Source organism: Hyperolius riggenbachi, chromosome 12, assembly GCF_040937935.1.
Source record: "Hyperolius riggenbachi isolate aHypRig1 chromosome 12, aHypRig1.pri, whole genome shotgun sequence".
Lineage (NCBI taxonomy): Eukaryota > Metazoa > Chordata > Amphibia > Anura > Hyperoliidae > Hyperolius > Hyperolius riggenbachi.
The window spans coordinates 153,286,490-153,306,613 of record NC_090657.1 but is presented as its reverse complement, the minus strand read 5'-3'; the positions used below and the strand labels follow the sequence as shown (position 1 = coordinate 153,306,613).

The window sequence follows — 20,124 nt, the reverse complement described above, 5'->3', positions numbered from 1 at the left end:
ACAAACCAACACACTCAGCAATCATGTATATGCATTAAAAGACTAAGATTACCATTATGCTTGTTCCTGGTGTGTTATGCATACACTGCCTAACACCTATTGCTTTTTTGGACTACCCAGTAACTACTATAGTATATAAGCATACATCATTTTTGAACAATAACCTAAGGTAATAACCCCACGTAACACACATTTATACCTATACCAATATCATGCACCTATGAACAGCAGAAACTCAGTAAAGACACTTGTTGTGGCCAGCGACATTATTTTATTTGTTTTTGGTAGTGGTTGCCCAAATAATTCTTTAGGCCATGTTGTCATGAAGGTATTTTTGCAAACATAGAATGTATATGTTCAAAAAAGAATGCTTTTATATCACAAACATCATCAACAAATTACATATACATCTGTATTTTTGACAGTTTTGATTGTCTACTGTCCAAATTGAAGGATGCCCTTCAAAGACAAGATGCTAATTATCGCCGTGCAATCACTCCAACGGAGCGTCTCCTCATAACTTTGAGGTATGTGAAACTAACTTTAAAATATTAACATAAAATATAACGATTTACACTACCTATAAGGCACACTTCCTACTCATGTTGTGCAAGATAATCAGACATGCTTCCAGTGTCATGAATGAAAGCTTGTGGAGCTGATTCTGAAGTAGTTTGTGGCTGGGTCTGAGCTGATAAATCAGTGTACACTGGAGTGTCTGATCTTTGATACCTATTAGCTTGCTCAAAACGCATAGGTCCTGTCATAGGATAATGTGGCTGCTGCCCATATGGCCGGGTTGCCATATGCATAGGTGGGTAACTAGGTGGGTCATACATACGGTGACTCTGGTAAGATGGTTGTGGGTATGAATGATACTGAGGAGTGGCATGAGGCATGTGTTGTTGAGTGACATAGTTGGAGCTATTTTCTTCTGCCTGGCTCTGAGTTTGCAAAAATGTGCCCAGGGTCTCAGATATGGCATGTCTGGCTGCCCATTGCTTATCTGGTGGCACTTTCTGTAACAATGGCACTAAACTTAGCAGATACTGGGTGCATGGCTCTTTTAATTGTTTGATTTCCTCCTCTCGCTTCTCCATATGATCCACAGCCTTTTCAATAGAAGTAATGAGCTTGTGATCATATTCAGCCCTGCTCATACCTCTTGCTATTCTCCTGCCTTGGGTTGATGCCCTCACACCTCTACTAGATCTGTGAGTTGTGCGTGGCCTAGTAGTTAGTGTACTGGGTTGTGTTTGATCAGCAGTTGTTGAGTCACTCTCATCCAGTGTAGCTGTGTCACCATCCTGTGGAGTTAAATCATCCACTTCCAGATCACTGCTAGTGTTGTGGCCTGCATCTATTTCCGCCTCCTCAGGATCAGGATCAGGTGGCAGGCTATCTTCAGTTCTAATGTAAAGAAGAAGAGAAGAATTGAGTACTGGTATAGAGGCCAGTGATGTAAAATAGAAAATGTCATTGATGTACATGTGTAACTGTACAACAATCATAGTTGCCTTTCTCTCCTGCAGAAATGTTGTGAGTATTACTTTAAGGCACAGCCCCTGAGTCATCATGCAGATCACATGTTTGTAGTGAAGTATTAATGTATAATCTACACATGCTTGTTCGTGGTGTGTGATTCAGACACTACTGCAGCCAAATAGATCCACATGAGTGTAAGGCAACTGGTATTTGTCCACAAAATCCTACCAGATTCCTGACAGATAATCGCACTATAAATAGCTTAGTAAACAATCATATTAAGCAAAGGCCTACTGTAAAATGACCTGCAGTGAATCACATTGAGTCTATCACACTCCTGCAATGCATTGTGTGACTTGTATTTATATGACAGCTGTAGCGGATACTTTTTTCAGAAGTGTAATAGGTGTACATTTGCGCCATACTTACTCAGCCGACTCATGATGTTTTCTCATAAATTCCAGAATCCCACAGAATTTATATCTTGTTCTTTGGGAACTGCCACACCCACTTTTAGATTCTTGATATTGTTTCTCCAGCTCCTTTTTATAACTGTCTCGCACAGACTTCCATCTTTTGCGCAGGAGACCAACTTCGAACAAAAAACAAATAAACATTTCTGTATTACTTTTCAGATTTCTGGCAACAGGACATTCATATGCAGCTCTGCATTATCAGTTCCTGATGGGAAGATCTACTATCCGCTACCTGGTTTTGGACACATGCAAACTGATTTGGAAAACACTGCAGCCCGAATTTATGCCACCTCCTGATCTACCTATGTGGGAGGCTAATATTCAGCATTTCTGGGAAAAGCATCAATTCCCTAACTGCCTAGGAGCAGTGGATGGGAAACATGTCCGTATTGTTATGCCTGCAGCCACTGGCAGTGTGTATTACAATTATAAAAAATATTTCTCTCTTGTGCTCATGGCTGTGGTGGATCCGAATTTAAAATTTATATATGTGGATGTGGGTGCTTACGGCAGTTCACATGATTCTGCTGTTTTCCAACACAGCAGATTTGGCTTGAAACTCCTAACTGGCCAAATGACCTTACCAGCACCACGACCCTGGCCTGACAGACAACACCCACCTTACCCATGTGTGTTTGTGGCTGATGAGGCATTTGCTCTATCCGAGCATGTGATGCGGCCTTATGCCCAAAGAGATATGTCTCTGAAAAAAAAAGTGTTTAATCAGCGCCTTACCAAAGCCAGGCAAGTGGTGGAATGTGCTTTTGGCATACTTTCTAACAAATGGCGCATTTTTCATACTGCCCTAAAAATGCAACCACAGTATGCTATTGCAGTTGTGAAGGCCACATGTGTTTTACACAATTATGTAAGGACATTAGATGGCATGCACACAGAGGAGGAGGAGGAGATTCCACCCTGTGCTCTTCAAAATGTTGCCCCTTCTACCTTACGTGGGCCTATTTCTGCCATTCAAATGCGAGATAAACTCGCAGATTACTTTGTGCCATAACCGATAAGTATGTAAATATTACAGGTTGACATTTAATTTGATTACATTATGATCTTTACTTTACTATTAAAAAATAGGTCAACCTCTTTGTATGTGTTAATCTATGATCATGTTCTTTACTGTAATATCACAACCGCATGCAGAATACATGTGCATACATAGACACACATGTACGTGCTGTTCCGATTGAGAGATGCCTATACAGAGACACAGACTGCAAGAGAGACATGTGGTAATGACACTTAGGATTAGCTAATTAACCTTTCAGGGGAGGGGTCTTCACATATTGTCAGCACAGTGCCAAAAGAGTCAACCTAAAAGAGTTAACAACACATGTTTAACAAATACACTCACCTTTTGCTTCTTGAGTCTTTGGTGACAATTTTTCCCATTTTTCACCCAGGAACTCATGGGCAATGTTTCTCCAGATGTCATGCAGCCTTTGATGATCTTTGTGTCCAGGCAATGTCTTGTCATACAGCTCTGGACTATTCTGTATTTTAATTATTAAATTTTCTGTGGTAAACCACGTGCCAGACATCTTGCACAAACCTTCTCTGCAATCCCTCATGCAAAGCAGAACAACAGGAAGTACACTTTGACCTGGAAGAGCAGATTCTGACAAAAAACGCATCTGCATCCGCTTCCAAAAACGCTATACCAAGCGGTTTGACAGGCGGTTTGCGTTTTTCCTATACTTAACATTGAGGCAGAAACGCATCCGCAATCCAAAATCTGCTGCAGCCCGGGAGTATGCGTTTCTGCAAAACGCCTACCGCTCTGGTGTGCACCACCCCATTGAAATGCATTACCCTAGCAGATCCGCACCCGCAAGCAGATCGCAAACCGCAGCGGAAACGCTCCGGTGTGCACTAGGCCGTAGAGTTCCTTTTGTTCAATTTCAGCAAAGTTTAAAATCCAAGCACAATGGAAAATGTCCTTTGTTTCAGTTCAGACAAGATGGCCGATCAAGAAGGCCGCTAGCCATGTGTCCTTTGTTTCAATTCAGACAAGATGGTCGATCAAGATGGCCATGTGTCCTCTGGCTAGCACCAGACAGCTCTGTACAGATGGAATGTGGAGGACTGAAGGAATGGTCCCTTGCAAACACTTTTGAACAATGCCCAACTTTGGATGGAGCCTCAAGTACAGCCCAGGGGTTGGACAGGGGTGGTGAGCTCCCTGGGGGTGGGGGTGCTCTATGCCCACCAAATATGACATTTGCCATATCTCGGCTTACGCTTTCCGCACACACATGACCATCACATATTCATATTTCTCAGACTAGGCCAGTTCATATGATACCAAACTTGGGCATGTTTGCATGCCCGGCTAAAAAACGGTGGAATCCACCGAGTTCTAGTTATGCCAGTGGCCCCAATTTAATATCAAAATACTCACAAGATCCGGACCAGCAGAATGATATAACTTTCACATTTCTCACCTGAATGGTATTGCTTAAACATGCTCAAAATCCTAAACTCCATGCTTTCTTATTCTGCCTATATGGCTCCGGACAGTCTTGGGGGAAAGCAGGTTTTAGATAGCCCCCTGCTGGGATTAGCTTCCTGAAAGCAAGGGTTTGTTCCTGCTCATTAGCATATCAAAAGAGCCATCCTGCAGTTAAGTTAGGCAGGGGAGAAAAAAACTTGTAGTTGAAAAAAACCAGGACTGTCGGTTCTGCTTGCTGCAATGACTGGCAAATCCGACCAAGACATCAGAAAGTCAACGGCGAATCGGCGAGATTCGCCGACGTTCCTTCCGGCTATTCCGTGACAGCTGGGAGGAAGAGAAACTCCAGGTTGCTACAGGTAGCCCCTACACAACCAATCCAGACTCTACTGATCTGAACCGCAATCGATGCAGAGAATCGAGTGCGATCGCATTTTCTTCACGGCGGTTCCAGGACGCGTCTGCGGCCCCGCAACCGTCTGTGACAGCCCCTCCTCTTGTCGGAGGCTTAGGCACACACCCGCAAGATGTGTGGCGGCGCCGCTAACCTGGCTGACGGGTCTCGGGTTGCCGGTATGGCGGGAAAACCCATTGGAGCCTGCGGCTCGGTTCCCCTGGACCCTCAGGCTTGACCCGACATGGGCCGTTCCGGACACCTAGATTCCTTGATAAATGGAAAAAAAGTGCACTAGGTAGAGGAATTGAAATATTAAGGATGATGGCAGAAGAAGAGAGAGAACAGTTAAAAGAGGTGACAGAGGAAGTCATGGGTAGTGCGGCCGCACTTGAAGGCCTGAGTACACATAGTCAGTTTTCCTCTTTCAATGACAGCTTGAAGAAACAAATTGAACATATGCAAGCTGTCATTAAAAAACAAAAACAGCAAAAATTTCAAAAGGATCTAGCACGATGGGACTCGGATGAGGCCCTTAATCCTGTTAAAAGATTAGATAAGAAAAGAAATAGACGACGAAAAAGAACAGGGTCAGAAGGACAGATTAGTACAGAGGCCTCAAGTTTTGATACTGATGTGTCAGAGGGATCAGGAGCTAGTAGCAAGAAGTCGGTTACTTTTTTAGACCAGAACAGAGCAGGCAGGCAGAGAAACAGAGGAAGACGAGGGGGAAGAGGAGGAGGGAGAGGAGAAAGCAGCAGAGAAAGATACAGGATGAGGAGGGAGCGACAGAGAGATATGGAAGAAATGGAACAGGTTCAGATAGAACTGGGAAAAGAAATGGACAGGCGCCTGAAAAGGAGCGAGACAGCCAAGAAGGTTACAGTGTAAACACCTCCGGGAGTCAAAACGTGGTCAATCTATCTACTTTTGTGTTACAAGATAAACATATTTCCCTCCTTAAAGAGGAGCTGTTAGGTATAAGGTCTCAGAGAAAATAAACACATATATCAGTAGCTAAAGATTGGCTGTACTTACATTACATATGCATTTCACTGTCCACGTTTGGATTTCACAGAATTTGTATATAGTATATGCAGAGATAGATGCTCCCTGACAGCTCATGGCAGGCTCCATGTTTTTCTGTCAAATGTGTCGTCATGTCCTGCCTGCTTCCTGATCACAGATAAGCTCCTACTTGAACAACACAGTGTGCAGTGAATATTAATGAGCCATGTGGCTAGGAACAATAGCTGACTCCTGCAGTGTACTCTGCCCGGATATTTATCAGTGCTACGCGCTGGACTGATTAGAAGCTCCTGTACCGTCTCATTAGCAGCCGAGGGGAGGGCCCCAGAATGCTTTGCAGTTTAGTATGCGGCTTGCGTCCTTATGGCTCTGTAACAGACTTGCTGATAAGCACACATCAAAGGTAACTGAGATTTTTATCTTCACTAATTGCTTTATGGCTTCCTTCTAAACTGTTTAACACAGGAGAATAGAGGTTTAAATTAGCTTCTGCAGCCTGACAGTTACTCTTTAATAAGGGACTGTCCTTCTCACCAGCAACTTCAGGAGATATATTTGAAATTTATAAGGACATATATCTGTTTTTGAGAAAAGTTCTCCTTAGAGTAACATACGGTGATTCTAAATCTTTAGACCATCAGGGCTCAGGGAATTATGTGAGTCTCTCAGTGAGTGAGAGGGAGACTCTGTCAGCGTTGGAGGCCCTTTTTGATGAAAACGCATCTGATGTGTCGGTCACAGATGAGGGGATGTCCCCTTCAGCTATAAATATAGATGAATTGAGTTGTATGAGACCTCCACCCTCAGGACTACATGTGAAGTCCAGTTATATGCCTCCCCTATCCCAGAACAAATACATTAAAGTATTTTTAGACACCATAGAAAAAGAGTTGTGGAAATTACGTCTGTCTCCAGCTGTTGAAGATAGGAATTTAAGTAAAGAGGAAGTGGAGGCATTAAAAGAATTAGCTGTAGCATCTAAGATAGTAATAAAACCAAGTGATAAAGGGGGAAATATCGTGGTACTTGATGAGGACATATATGTCAATGAGATAGAGAGACAACTTGGTGATAAAAACACATACTTACCTTTACGTGAAAATCTGTTTCCTTATATAAAAGATAAAATAAACGATCTGCTTGATGATGGCCTTTTCCACAACCATATCTCCAAAACTGAATGGGAATACTTGAAGGTCGATACGTATAATGTCCCCACCATATATGTCCTGCCGAAGTTGCATAAGTCCCTCTCCAACCCCCCAGGAAGACCTATTGTCTCATCTGTTGGTAGCCCTACACAAAGAATAGGGCAGTTTATAGATAAAAAACTAAGTCCATTGGTGCGATCCCTGCCATCATACGTTCAGGATACTCGCGACGTTCTGGGTGTCCTTGCTGGTCTCGAGCTGCCCCCAGGGTCCATCCTTGTGGGAATCGATGTGGAGTCTTTGTACACCTCGATTTCACATGAGGATGGGCTCCGGGCAATGTCCTTCTTCCGCGAGAGATATCCCACCGCGGGGGCTCACAATGAGTTTCTCGTTGACTGCATGCAACTAATTCTTACTCAGAATTGCTTCAGTTTTGGAGGTAGATATTTTCGTCAGGTACGCGGTACATCCATGGGGGCGGCGTGCGCTCCTGCGTATGCTTGTTTACATCTGGGATTGTGGGAGCGGAGAGATGTATTCCCCAACCCGGACTTTGGGGCGCACGTCGCCCTATTGATTCGGTTCATAGATGACGTCTTGGTGGCATGGAGTGGTAGTGTAGGCGAACTAGAATCGTTTGTTTCCGTTCTCAACTCTAATGAACGTAGTATTAAACTCACATACTCATATGGTAGTGAGATATATTTTCTAGATCTACGTCTTGGAGTTGATGGAAACAAAGTGGTTTCCACATCTTTTCGGAAGCCCACAGCCGGCAACACACTCCTCCATGCCTCCAGTCATCATCCACCTTCTCTGAAAAGAGGTATCCCCTACGGACAGTTTCTCCGGTTACGGAGAAACTGTTCCAATGAGAATGATTTTCGACGCGAGTCCAGGGACATGTACGAACGGTTTCGCGAACGCGGATACACGCATTTAGTTTTGCGGAAGGCCTTGAAGCGGGCATGGAACCTGGACAGAGAGGATCTTTTGGCCGCTCGTGGTGGGAGGTCCGATGTGGAGGGAGGGGGACATATGCGGCTTCTGACCAGCTATGGCACCCACTGGGAGGGCCTGCGAGGACTGCTGTCCACCTTTTGGCCAATTTTGACGGCCTTAGATGAGATAGCAAAGGTGTTAGGCCCCCGTCCACTCCTCACCGCAAAAAGGGCACCCAACTTAAAGGACAAATTAGTCCGAAGTGAGTTTAATGCGAATAGTGACACATGGCTGCAGAGAGGTGTACCCAATGGGTCATATAAATGTAGCAGGTGTAAACTTTGCCCTTTTATTGAGCGGACTGGTGTATTTGAGAACAGTACGGGTGATGTGGAATATGATATACGAGCATTTATTAATTGCAATACGACACGTGTTGTGTATATGATACAGTGCCCGTGCAGACTCAAGTACATTGGTAAAACAAAGAGGGCTATGAAAGAACGGGTGTTGGAACACTTTGGTAAAATTAGAGGGGGGAAAGCCCTTGGAGGTATATATGACCATTATAGAGAATGTCACGGGAACGAATTGACAGGTACTTTGGTTAAGGGTATATATAAATTGAAGGTATCCACCAGGAGAGGAGACTTTGACGAACTACTGTACTGCAAGGAAGCATCCTGGATCTTTAAATTAAAGACTGTAGCACCATTGGGTTTAAACGCGGAATTGGATTTAACTCCATTTTTGCGGATTTGTCGATATGACTGACCGATTGGGATATGTGTGAACCCGCAGTGAATGATAGGTGCCATGTTGAATAAGTGCCCTGTAGAAACAGCAAGGGATAGTAGGAGTGTATTGATCCCTCCTTTTCCATTCTCACTGTGGACTATTTGGAAGAAATCCCATGATAAATGGAATCTGGATCCATATAATATGTGGACTTGATGATAGCTATATCGTACCAATACGTGATGTGGAGTTCCGTGTATTTGAACATTTTGCGTTTATATGGCGTTTCTATGGCGTTCAGCAGCGTTTCCCCTTACCACTATGTGAGGTAATGATGTCTTTAGCGATCCCTTCAATGATCTAATATACCTGCCTTGTGTAAGCGCCGTTCTTTGACTGACACATGTATGTATGGCTGGCGGCCCATCCAGCTGCCCGTGGATTGCTAGTTATGCTGCGGGTATGGAGATGAGGCGGGCCTTCAGACTGTTCTTAAGCGCATAGCAATGAGTTGAGGCCACACCCTGATGAAGCGTCATACATGATGCGAAACGTCGGTGGGCGGAGCTACGCAGCTTGAGTTTCCAGCCACGTTTCCGCACTCTGGTGAGCCTGGCGTCTCGTGCACCGGCCGGTCTCCCCCGTCACTGGCCTCTCTGGATGAACATAGCTTACCGGTCTATGTGTAGAGCAAGGCGACTTGATTGTCGGGGTGAGCAGACGAGTAAGACGGCCTCATACTCTCCTAAGCTGTCCTATAAAGCACCATAAGAAGCTGCGTGTTACGCATTGGAGAAATCAGTGAGACGCCAGCATCCACGTTTGGTGAGACCCACCCTTTACTCCCTACATGGATATATGAACTGTTATGGTTTCTCCAGGTAGTGGTGCTCAAATACCCCTTTTCAAAATTCGAGTTAGGTCGAAGTCGAATAGTAAATTATTCAAGGTCAGTCGAATATTCGAGTCGAATAATTTTTACTATTCGATTCGACCTCGGAATTCGAGCTCACTATTCGAGTCGGTATTCGAGCTCATTATTCGAGCTGACTATTCGAAATGGCCTTAAATAGCTTCCAACACTTGTTTTGAGGGTGAATGATGCAAGAAACCTCTTTTTTTCCAAGTAACAACAGCAAGTGATTATGTGGGGATGTTCCTTTAAAAAAAAAAAAGTTGAAAAGAGAAGTTGTGTCCAGAAATTTGTTCAGTACTGTATATACTTCTTCTTCTTCTTCTTTATCTTCTATATCTTCTTCTTCTTCTTCTTCTATATCTTCTTCTTCTATATCTTCTTCTTCTATATCTTCTTCTATATCTTCTTCTTCTTTTATATTGTCTTCTTCTTCTTCTTCATCTTCTTCATCTTCTTCATCATCATCTTCTTCTTCTTCATCTTCTTTTTCTTCATCTTCTTCATCTTCTTCTTCATCTTCTTCATCTTCTTCATCTTCTTCTTCATCTTCTTCATCTTCTTCTTCTTCATCTTCTTCATCTTCTTCATCTTCATCTTCTTCATCTTCTTCTTCATCTTCTTCATCTTCTTCTTCTTCTTCATCTTCTTCTTCTTCATCTTCTTCATCTTCTTCATCTTCTTCTTCATCTTCTTCATCTTCTTCTTCATCTTCTTCATCTTCTTCTTCATCTTCTTCATCTTCTTCATCTTCTTCTTCTTCATCTTCATCTTCTTCTTCTTCATCTTCTTCTTCTTCATCTTCTTCTTCTTCATCTTCATCTTCATCTTCTTCATCTTCTTCATCTTCTTCTTCTTCTTCATCTTCATCTTCTTCTTCTTCTTCTTCATCTTCTTCATCTTCTTCATCTTCTTCATCTTCATCTTCTTCTTCTTCTTCATCTTCATCTTCTTCTCCTTCTTCTTCTTCTTCTTCTTCATCTTCTTCATCTTCTTCTATATCGTCTTCTTCTTCACTTATTTCTCTTTTCAATTTTTTTTTTTAAAGAAATGCAGCTATTTTTGAGCGTAACAAATAGCTGGTGGCGCACGCATGTTGGAAGCGCCATTGTATGTGCTCCCTGGCAGTGGAAACACACAGACAGCAGGAGGTAAATTCAGCAGCAGGAGGAGGAGGATGAGTGTGTGGCAGCAGGCAGTCAATGAGGCAGGCAGCGTGACATAATAGCCCTGGTACCTAGCGGTGATACCAGGGCTGTAAATAAACACAGCAGGCAGGAGGTCCCAGACAGCGGTCGTGCAGCCCACATTGTGTCCAATACACAACTGGGACAACACAGTTTTCAACCCGGGCACCTCAGAAAAATTAAACCTTTTTTGTTTTTTTTTGTTTTTTTTGTTTTGTTTTTACAACAAATTACACAGATATAGCTATTTTTTGACGTAATAGCTGGTGGCAGAGTGGCAGCAGAAGGTAAATCTGTGTACCCTGGCAGTGGGAAACACAGACAGACAGCAGCAGCAGCAGGAGGAATGGAGGAGTAATTATGTGTGCAGCTATTGTTTGACGTAATAGCTGGTGGCAGAGTGGCAGCAGAAGGTAAATCTGTGTACCCTGGCAGTGGGAAACACAGACAGACAGCAGCAGCAGCAGGAGGAATGGAGGAGTAATGTGAGCAGCTATTGTTTGACGTAATAGCTGGTGGCAGAGTGGCAGCAGAAGCTAATTCTGTGTACCCTGGCAGTGGGAAACACAGACAGACAGCAGCATCAGCAGGAGGAATGGAGGAGTAGTGTGAGTGTGGCAGCAGGTAGGCAGCGTGACATAATAGCCCTGGTACCTAGCGGTGATACCAGGCCGTAAATGAACACAACAGGAGGTCCCAGACAGCGGTCGTGCAGCCCACATCGTGTCCAATACACAACTGGGACAACACAGTTTTCAACCCGGGCACCTCAGAAAAATTAAACCTTTTTTTTTTGTAATGGTTTTGTAGTTTTGGTTTTACAACCAATGACACAGATATAGCTATTTTTTGACGTAATAGCTGGTGGCAGAGTGGCAGCAGAAGGTAAATCTGTGTACCCTGGCGTTGGGAAACACAGACAGACAGCAGCAGCAGCAGGAGGAATGGAGGAGTAATTATGTGTGCAGCTATTGTTTGACGTAATAGCTGGTGGCAGACTGGCAGCAGAAGGTAATTCTGTGTACCCTGGCAGTGGGAAACACAGACAGACAGCAGCAGCAGCAGGAGGAATGGAGGAGTAGTGTGAGTGTGGCAGCAGGCAGGCAGCGTGACATAATAGCCCTGGTACCTAGCGGTGATACCAGGCCGTAAATGAACACAACAGGAGGTCCCAGACAGCGGTCGTGCAGCCCACATCGTGTCCAATACACAACTGGGACAACACAGTTTTCAACCCGGGCACCTCTGAAAAATTAAACCTTTTTTTTTTTTTAATGGTTTTTTGGTTTTGTTTGTAAAACAAATCACACAGATATATAGCTATTGTTTGACGTAATAGCTGGTGGCAGAGTGGCAGCAGAAGGTAAATCTGTGTACCCTGGCAGTGGGAAACACAGACAGACAGCAGAAGGGCAGTACACAGCAGCCCACTGTAGGTGTAAAATGTGTGGCTGCAGGCGACGTAATAGTCAAAGTGAACCAGGCTGGCTTAGTGAGCAGGAGCCAGGAGGTGGTAAAGGGTGGTAAGGCACATTAACGATGGTTCTTAGCCAGTTCATGTCCCCCTCTCGCCGACAACAGGGGCCAGGAACTCGCCTTCCACCCACGCCTGGTTCATCTTGAGAAACGTCAGTCTGTCCACAGACTTGTGAGACAGACGTGAGCGTTTCTCGGTGACCACACCACCAGCTGCACTGAAGCAGCGCTCGGACAGCACGCTGGAAGGGGGGCAGGACAGCACTTCCAGGGCGTACTGCGCCAGCTCGCTCCAGATCTCCAGGCGCTTGACCCAATACTTTATGGGATCAACAGGGGCATCGCTGTCAAGCCCGCTGTAGGACCCCATGTAGTCAGCCACCATGCGGGTCAGGCGCTGGCTGTGACCGGTGGAGGATGCTGCTGCATGCACCTCCTCTCTAGTCACTGCTGCCGGAGCCTCTACAGTCCTGTAGAGCTCGTGGCTGAGAGACAGCAGGTCTGTGGGGCGCTTGCTGCTGGATGCAGGCACCTGCTGCTGCCTCTGTGCTGGCTGCTGGACAGTGGGGGTGGAAGGCTGGGGGAAGGCTTCCTCCAAGCGCTCAACAAGGGCCTGCTGCAAGCTCCTTATTTGTTGCGCTGGGTCTCCTCCTGCAGGCGGCAGGAACTGGCTCAACTTCCCCTTGAGGCGTGGGTCCAACATCATGCTGATCCAGATGTCCTCCCTCTGCTTCATCTGGATCACCCTGGGGTCTCTGCGCAGGCACGTCAGCATGTGCGCTGCCATTGGGAAGAGGCGGGCCACGTCTGCTGGCACATCGACGGCAGTGCTGCTGTCCTCATCCTCCTCCTCTGCCTCGTCAGCCTCATCCTCTCTCCACCCCCGCACCAACTCAGCTGCACTGTGCTGCTCCCCCTCATCAGCAGCAAGGTCAGGGACCTCCACCAAGTCCTCCTCCTCCTCCCCCTCAGAGGTGGACTGTGCAGCTGCTTGCCGCTCCTGCTGGTCCAAGGCTGCCGCTCCCTGTTCCAGCAAAGCATCGAGGGCCCTGTTCAGCAGACAAACCAGGGGCACCCACTCGCAGACCATAGCATGGTCCCTGCTCACCATGTTAGTGGCCTGCAGAAAGGGAGCCAGCACTAAGCACACCTGCTGCATGTGCCTCCAGTCATCATCGGGGACGATGGACGGGATGTTGCTGGTCTTGTCCCTTCTCTGAGCGGCGGAAACAGTGGCCAGGGCAAGGTACTGTTTGACAGCGCGCTTCTGTTCAACCAGACGCTCCAACATCGCCAGGGTGGAGTTCCAGCGAGTCGGAACGTCAAGGATCAGCCGATGGCGTGGCAGATCCAGCTCCTTTTGCACGTCTTCCAGGCTCGCACAGGCTGCAGCCGAGCGCCGGAAGTGACGCACAACGTTCCTTGCCGTTTCCAGCAGTTCGCCCATCCCCTGGTAGGTGCGCAAGAACTTCTGCACCACCAGGTTCAGCACGTGGGCAAGACAGGGGATGTGGGTCAGGTTTCCCCTGTCTATTGCGGCAACCAGATTGGCCCCATTGTCGGCCACCACCTCTCCGACTCTGAGGCCTCTGGGGGTCAGCCGAATCCTCTCCTGCTCCTGGAGTTTGGCCAACACATGGGTTGCCGTCAGCTTGGTCTTCCCAAGGCTGACCAAGTGCAGCAGCGCTTGGCAGTGGCGGGCCTTCACGCTGCTGCTGAGGCGGGGGGTTTGGCCAGGTGTGCCGGAGGATGGCAGAGGATCGGAGGAACCTGCTGCAGTTCCCCTGACCCTGCGGGGTGGCACCACCCACTGTGTTGCTGCTGCTGCTGTGCCCGCTGCTGCTCTCCCATCCTCACCCCCTTCCACCAAGCTGACCCAGTGGACAGTGAAGGACAGGTAGCGGCCTGTCCCGAAGTGGCTTGTCCAGGAGTCCATGGTGACGTGGACCCTTTCACCAACCGCGTGCTCCAGCCCTCGCTCCACATTGGCCATCACAAAGCGGTGCAGTGCAGGAATGGCCTTGCGGGCAAAGAAGTGTCTGCTGGGGAGCTGCCAGTCTGGGGCTGCGCAAGCAAGCAGCGCACGAATGTCGCTCCCCTCCTGCACGAGCGTGTACGGGAGGAGTTGGGAGCACATGGCCCGTGCCAGCAAGCCGTTCAGCTGCCGCACGCGACGGCTGCTGGGAGGCAGAGCCCTAACCACCCCCTGGAAGGACTCGCTCAAAAGGCTCTGGCGTGGCCTTTTGCTGGCACGGGAATCAGCAGACACAGCGGAGGAGGCCACTGAGGACTGGCTGCCAGAACAGGCCTCAGTGTCGGCGGCAGGAGTTGCAGAGGGGGGAGGAGCAGTGCGTTTCCGCACTCCTGCTGGTGCTGCTGGAGGAGCAGGAGGGCGGGTGGCTGCTGTTGCTGCTGCTGCTGAAGGCTGTGCAGTGATGGGTGTGGTGCCACTGCCAGCACCAGATGCCTTCAGCCTCTGGAACTCCTCATGCTGGTGGAAATGTTTTGCAGCAAGGTGGTTGATGAGCGAGCTGGTGCTGAACTTTAAGGGGTCTGCACCTCTGCTCAACTTCCGCTGACAGTGGTTGCAAGTGGCGTACTTGCTGTACACAGTGGGCATGGTGAAATATCGCCAGATTGGTGACAGAAACATCCCTCTACGGCATGGAAGCGCTGCTGCCTGTCTCCCTGTGGTGGTTGGGGGGGGGCTTGGGTGCGGCTGGTGGTGGTACTGGCAGATGCTGCTGCTGCTGCTGCTGAGCCTGAGACACCAGCAGGCTGTGGGACCTGCCTACTGCTGCCAATGCTTGCAATGATGCGCCTCCTTGCAAGGCCCACAAGCGCATCCTCCTCCTCCTCCTCAGAGCTGCTGAGGACGACATCCCCTGGAGGTGGTGGCACCCAGTTTCTGTCTGTCACCGGGTCATCATCATCCTCCCCCTCCTGAAACATGTCCTGCTGGGATGATGACCCCCCAAACTCCTCTCCTGATGCATGGATGGGCTGCTTGACTGTCGCCACAGTCTTGCTGTCCAATCCCTCATCCCCCAAAGTGCCCATCAGCATCTCCTCCTCCAAATCGCCAACAACAGCAGACAATACCCTGATGGTGCCTGGGGTAAAAATACTGCTGAGTGACAGGTCGCCAACTTGTGACGGTGAACTGGCCTCCTCCCCAGACCCTGCTGGGCGGCTGCTGCGAACAGGGGTGGTGGTGGTGGTGAGGGTGGAGGCCTCGGATGCAGAGCTGATGGCGGGCTGCTCATCCTCCGTCATCAGTTGCACCACAGTGGATGCATCCTTTTCCTCAATGGGACGTTTCCGACCCGGCTGGAGGAAAATAGGAGCAGGTGCTACACACTGCTGCTGCTGTGTCTCTGCAGCGTGAGTTGCAGATGCTCCTGCTGGGCGGCGCCCAAGGCGTCCACGGCCAGTGGCTATGGGAGGAATGTTAGCCACTGACGCTGCTGCTGCTGCTGCGGAACTGTGCATGGTGGCGCGGCCGCGGCCTGCCACAATGCTGCTCCCTCTCCTCCTGATTTCCTTGCTGCCCTTCCCCTTGCCCAAACCGCGCTGGCTGCCACTTCCAGACATCTTCGATGTTTTGGGCGTAAAGACAAAAGTTTTTGAAAAGGGCGGGAGAAAAGTGGGGTACTTTAATGGAGTGGGTTGGTGGGTGAGGTGACTGAGTGAGTGTCCCGACTCGCTAGTACAGTAAGTAAGTAGTAACAGTCAGGAAGTACAACTAGCAGCAGTTACAATAATCACTATCAGTAGTAATCACAAGGAAATAGAGTGTGTGTACACTACAGACAGTAAGTGCACGCACGTGCAAACACGCGCAGGAGCTGGCCTATGAACAGAGAGTGAGTGAGTGTCCCTAGTACAGTAAGTAAGTAGTAACAGTCAGGAAGTACAACTAGCAGCAGTTACAATAATCACTATCAGTAGTAATCACAAGGAAATAGAGTGTGTGTACACTACAGACAGTGAGTGCACGCACGCGCAAACACACGCAGGAGCTGGCCTATGAACAGTGACTGAGTGAGTGTCCCTACTACAGTAAGTAAGTAGTAACTGTCAGGAAGTACAACTAGCAGCAGTTACAATAATCACTATCAGTAGTAATCACAAGGAAATAGAGTGTGTGTACACTACAGACAGTGAGTGCACGCACGCGCAAACACGCGCAGGAGCTGGCCTATGAACAGAGAGTGAGTAAGTGTCCCTAGTACAGTAAGTAAGTAGTAACAGTCAGGAAGTACAACTAGCAGCAGTTACAATAATCACTATCAGTAGTAATCACAAGGAAATAGAGTGTGTGTACACTACAGACAGTGAGTGCACGCACGCGCAAACACGCGCAGGAGCTGGCCTATGAACAGTGACTGAGTGAGTGTCCCTACTACAGTAAGTAAGTAGTAACTGTCAGGAAGTAGAATTTACAATAATCAATCAGTAATCAGAAGGAAATAGAATGTGTGTACAGTACACAGACAGTGAGTGCACACACACACGCAGGAGTCCGAGCTAGTAGCCTAGTATGAACAGTGACAGTGAGTGTCCTAGTACAGTTACAGTAGTATATAACAATCACTAAGTAGTAAAGGGACAGCAGAAATACTGTCTAATACTATCTAATACTAATACTGTCTAATACTGTCTAATACTAATGAGAAATAAACTAACAGAGGACAGGAGGACAGCTGCCCACACAGGCAGGCCCTGAGGCCTAAAGCTGTAAGCCTGCAGCAGCTGGCCTGTCTCTATGTAACACAAAAGCTACTAACTAAAATACAATGTCTATCTAACTAACAACAATATAGGTGTGTATAGGAGGTGTATGTGAGCAAAAACGCTAGGTAAATGACCACAATAAAGCTCTTGCTAAGCCAAAGCACAAAGGAGCAACTCTCTCTCTATGCAAGTCTCAGGCAAGGACGGAGAAACGGAACATGGCGGCCGCTATTTATAGGGTAGGGGCTGGCCAGGGTCCCCCTCTGTGATTGGCTGCCGTCAGAGGGCCTGGGAGCCCTCTGATTGGCTCTAAGGACATCAATCTGGGCTATGACGCTATTCGAGCTCGGTATTCGAGCTCGAATAGCGCCGTTTGCTCGAATAGCTCGAATAGTGAATGGGCTATTCGCGTTTACTCGAATAGCCCATTCGAATAGCCGCAGCTATTCGGAGCTCGAATACCGAGCTCGAATAGCTGGAAAAGAGCTCGAATATTCGAGCTACTCGAATATTCGAGCTCTGCTGAGCACCACTGTCTCCAGGGAATTGGTCTGTCAGCCCCAGCTACATGGACATTGAGTGGGGTCACGAATTGAGTTCCACTATCTGTGGCTAATACCTGGAGTCCAGCTGGATTGTAGATTTCTTAAGGGGGGCCCCCACCAAAAATCGTGCTGATATACAGGGCACCAGTATGCAAGCGCGGGATGATTGGAGTATGCGTGTGTGAAATTATCCATGTGCATTATCTAATTGGAAAATACATTATTCATTGCTGATTTGATAGCTATAAAGCCTTTGCTCATGCAATTTTAATTATTGAATCATAAGTGCTCCATCCACATGTGTATTTTTGGAGATTCTTAATGTTTTCCCCTTTTTTGATTAATAAATTTTGATACTTGGCATATTAAGGTGGCTGGTAACCCATATTTATTCTATATCTGAATTGTGTTATCTGACTTTGGGGTTGGTCCCGCCCATTATCTTTCATACGGGTAAGGTAGACAAGTATCTGGGGATTAATTGCCTTTTTTCTTTATATAGTTAGGCACACACCCGCAAGATGTGTGGCGGCGCCGCTAACCTGGCTGACGGGTCTCGGGTTGCCGGTATGGCGGGAAAACCCATTGGAGCCTGCGGCTCGGTTCCCCTGGACCGTCAGGCTTGACCCGACATGGGCCGTTCCGGACAGGGCGTTTGCACCACTGCGTTTGGATGAGGCGTCTGCCAGGACTGCTGTCAACGAGCAGTAGGTTGGTTAAGTCAACAGCCAGTCCACGCATGGTTTCCCTGCTAAGTGGCTGTGGACCGAAGGGAACCCCGCGGGAATCCCTGGACCTTCCCAGCTCCTGACAGACGGTACATGCTTTGCAGTAGTTTGCTACATCCCTGTTCATCATGGGCCAATAAAACTGTCTCCGAATACAGCCGTGACAGCTGGGAGGAAGAGAAACTCCAGGTTGCTACAGGTAGCCCCTACACAACCAATCCAGACTCTACTGATCTGAACCACAATCGATGCAGAAAATCGAGTGCGATCGCATTTTCTTCACGGGCGGTTCCAGGACGCGTCTGCGGCCCCGCAACCGTCCGTGACAGTGGCAAACACCAAGCTGTGCGATTTGTGGGTTTGGATAGGATCCATGGCTCAGTAAGAGGAGGTAATATGGATCGCCTACTCTTGCAGAAAGAGGCAAGATGGATATTTGATTTGGATGCAACTAGGCATCCTGGTCTTAATGAAAACACAAGTTATGCCCCCTTTCTGCCCCTTTGACTGCCTATCCTTACTTTCTGCAGTTGGTGTGGCACTGCGCTCCAGTTTGTGGTCTGTGGGGGATAGAGAGGTACAATCCCTCCCTTTTTCCTTCCGATGCATCTCATGGCCCAATATATAGTTATTGTTACTGTTATTATTTCAATTGAGTCACAATGTTTATGCCTGGTTTGGCATGTGGTTCTGAATGACTGGCATGACACACACTTGTGTTCTGCCTGTCTGTATTTTGGGACGTATAAGTGGAGATTTTCTGGTTAAAAGTGCTGCTGTATGACTAAAGAGATGAAATGAACTTTAGGTATATATTTACCTACAGTTGATTGTATTATTGTTGGTATTACGAGTTGTTTGCCATGCCCCCTGAGTGTCCCCACCATTCGATCCGTCCAATCTGCGCCTGAGAAGTCTCTCCCGCCCCTTCCCTTGGGCCTGTGTGCGGGTGGGTGGGGCTTGGTGGACATGCCGGGCATGCTATTGGTTGGCTCGTTCATCGTGTCTGCCTGCCCCGCCCCCCTGCTCGCGGTGGCCCGTGGGAGGGGGTGGGAGACGCCGTGCGCTGCAGCCGGATTGGGCAGTGGTAGATACTTAGACGGCGTGTCATGGCTACAGAGATACACCTCCTGAAGAAGCCGACAGCTGCCGGCGAAATCGATTGAGGACGCCGCTCTCACACATGGTGGCGTCCTGCTGAACACCCAGCCTCCCCTGGATTGCTGTGGCCTCTCCCTCCTCTCAGCCAATAGACGCAATGGAACAGTAAGAGCCCGATGGGCACACTGCATGCTACGCCAGCGGTTTATATGCCAAGACTTTGCATAGGCTTATGCTGCTTGCCACAGCCGCTTCATCTGCCAAACTAATATGAACTTGCGTATGCTTACGCTAACTTGCTGACAAGTGATTTGGCTGTATCTGCTTTGGGCGACCTGTGTGCCTGGTGTCTGCTTTCGCTGCTTATACTGCCTGTTGCAATTGTATAATCTGCTAAATCTACAACGGACTTGTACAGGCTTATGTGTCTCATCAACAAGTGATATAGCTATGTGTGCATGGACTTTTGCCAAATTCATCTGTTCGGGTTACATGCCATTTTGAAGATGTACCTGTGTGCAACTCTGTGTTTGTTAACCAGTATATTTGGAAGCAGCTGAGCACGTCTGTTTAGGCACTGTACCATCATTTATATCACAGCTTCCAATTTACAGTGAACACTAAAGCCAATACCACCAATGAACTGTGCTTGTGTTGCACTCTTATCTACATATCATCAAGAATTTTTGGCTGGGAGCTAGTGTTGGGCGAACAGTGTTCGCCACTGTTCGGGTTCTGCAGAACATCACCCTGTT

General features: G+C 47.7%; 1 protein-coding gene across 1 annotated transcript; it reads right to left on the bottom strand.

Moving 5' to 3' along the window:
- Window positions 1–596: 596 nt before the first annotated feature.
- Window positions 597–3,834, bottom strand: LOC137540999 (uncharacterized). Its single transcript, XM_068262153.1, has 3 exons — window positions 3,328–3,834; window positions 1,915–2,077; window positions 597–1,410 (listed from the first exon to the last, which is right to left on the bottom strand). Exons 1-3 carry the CDS (start codon window positions 3,611–3,613, stop codon window positions 597–599), a joined length of 1,263 nt encoding a protein of 420 aa, XP_068118254.1. The 5' UTR covers window positions 3,614–3,834.
- Between the last annotated feature and the right edge of the window lie 16,290 nt (window positions 3,835–20,124).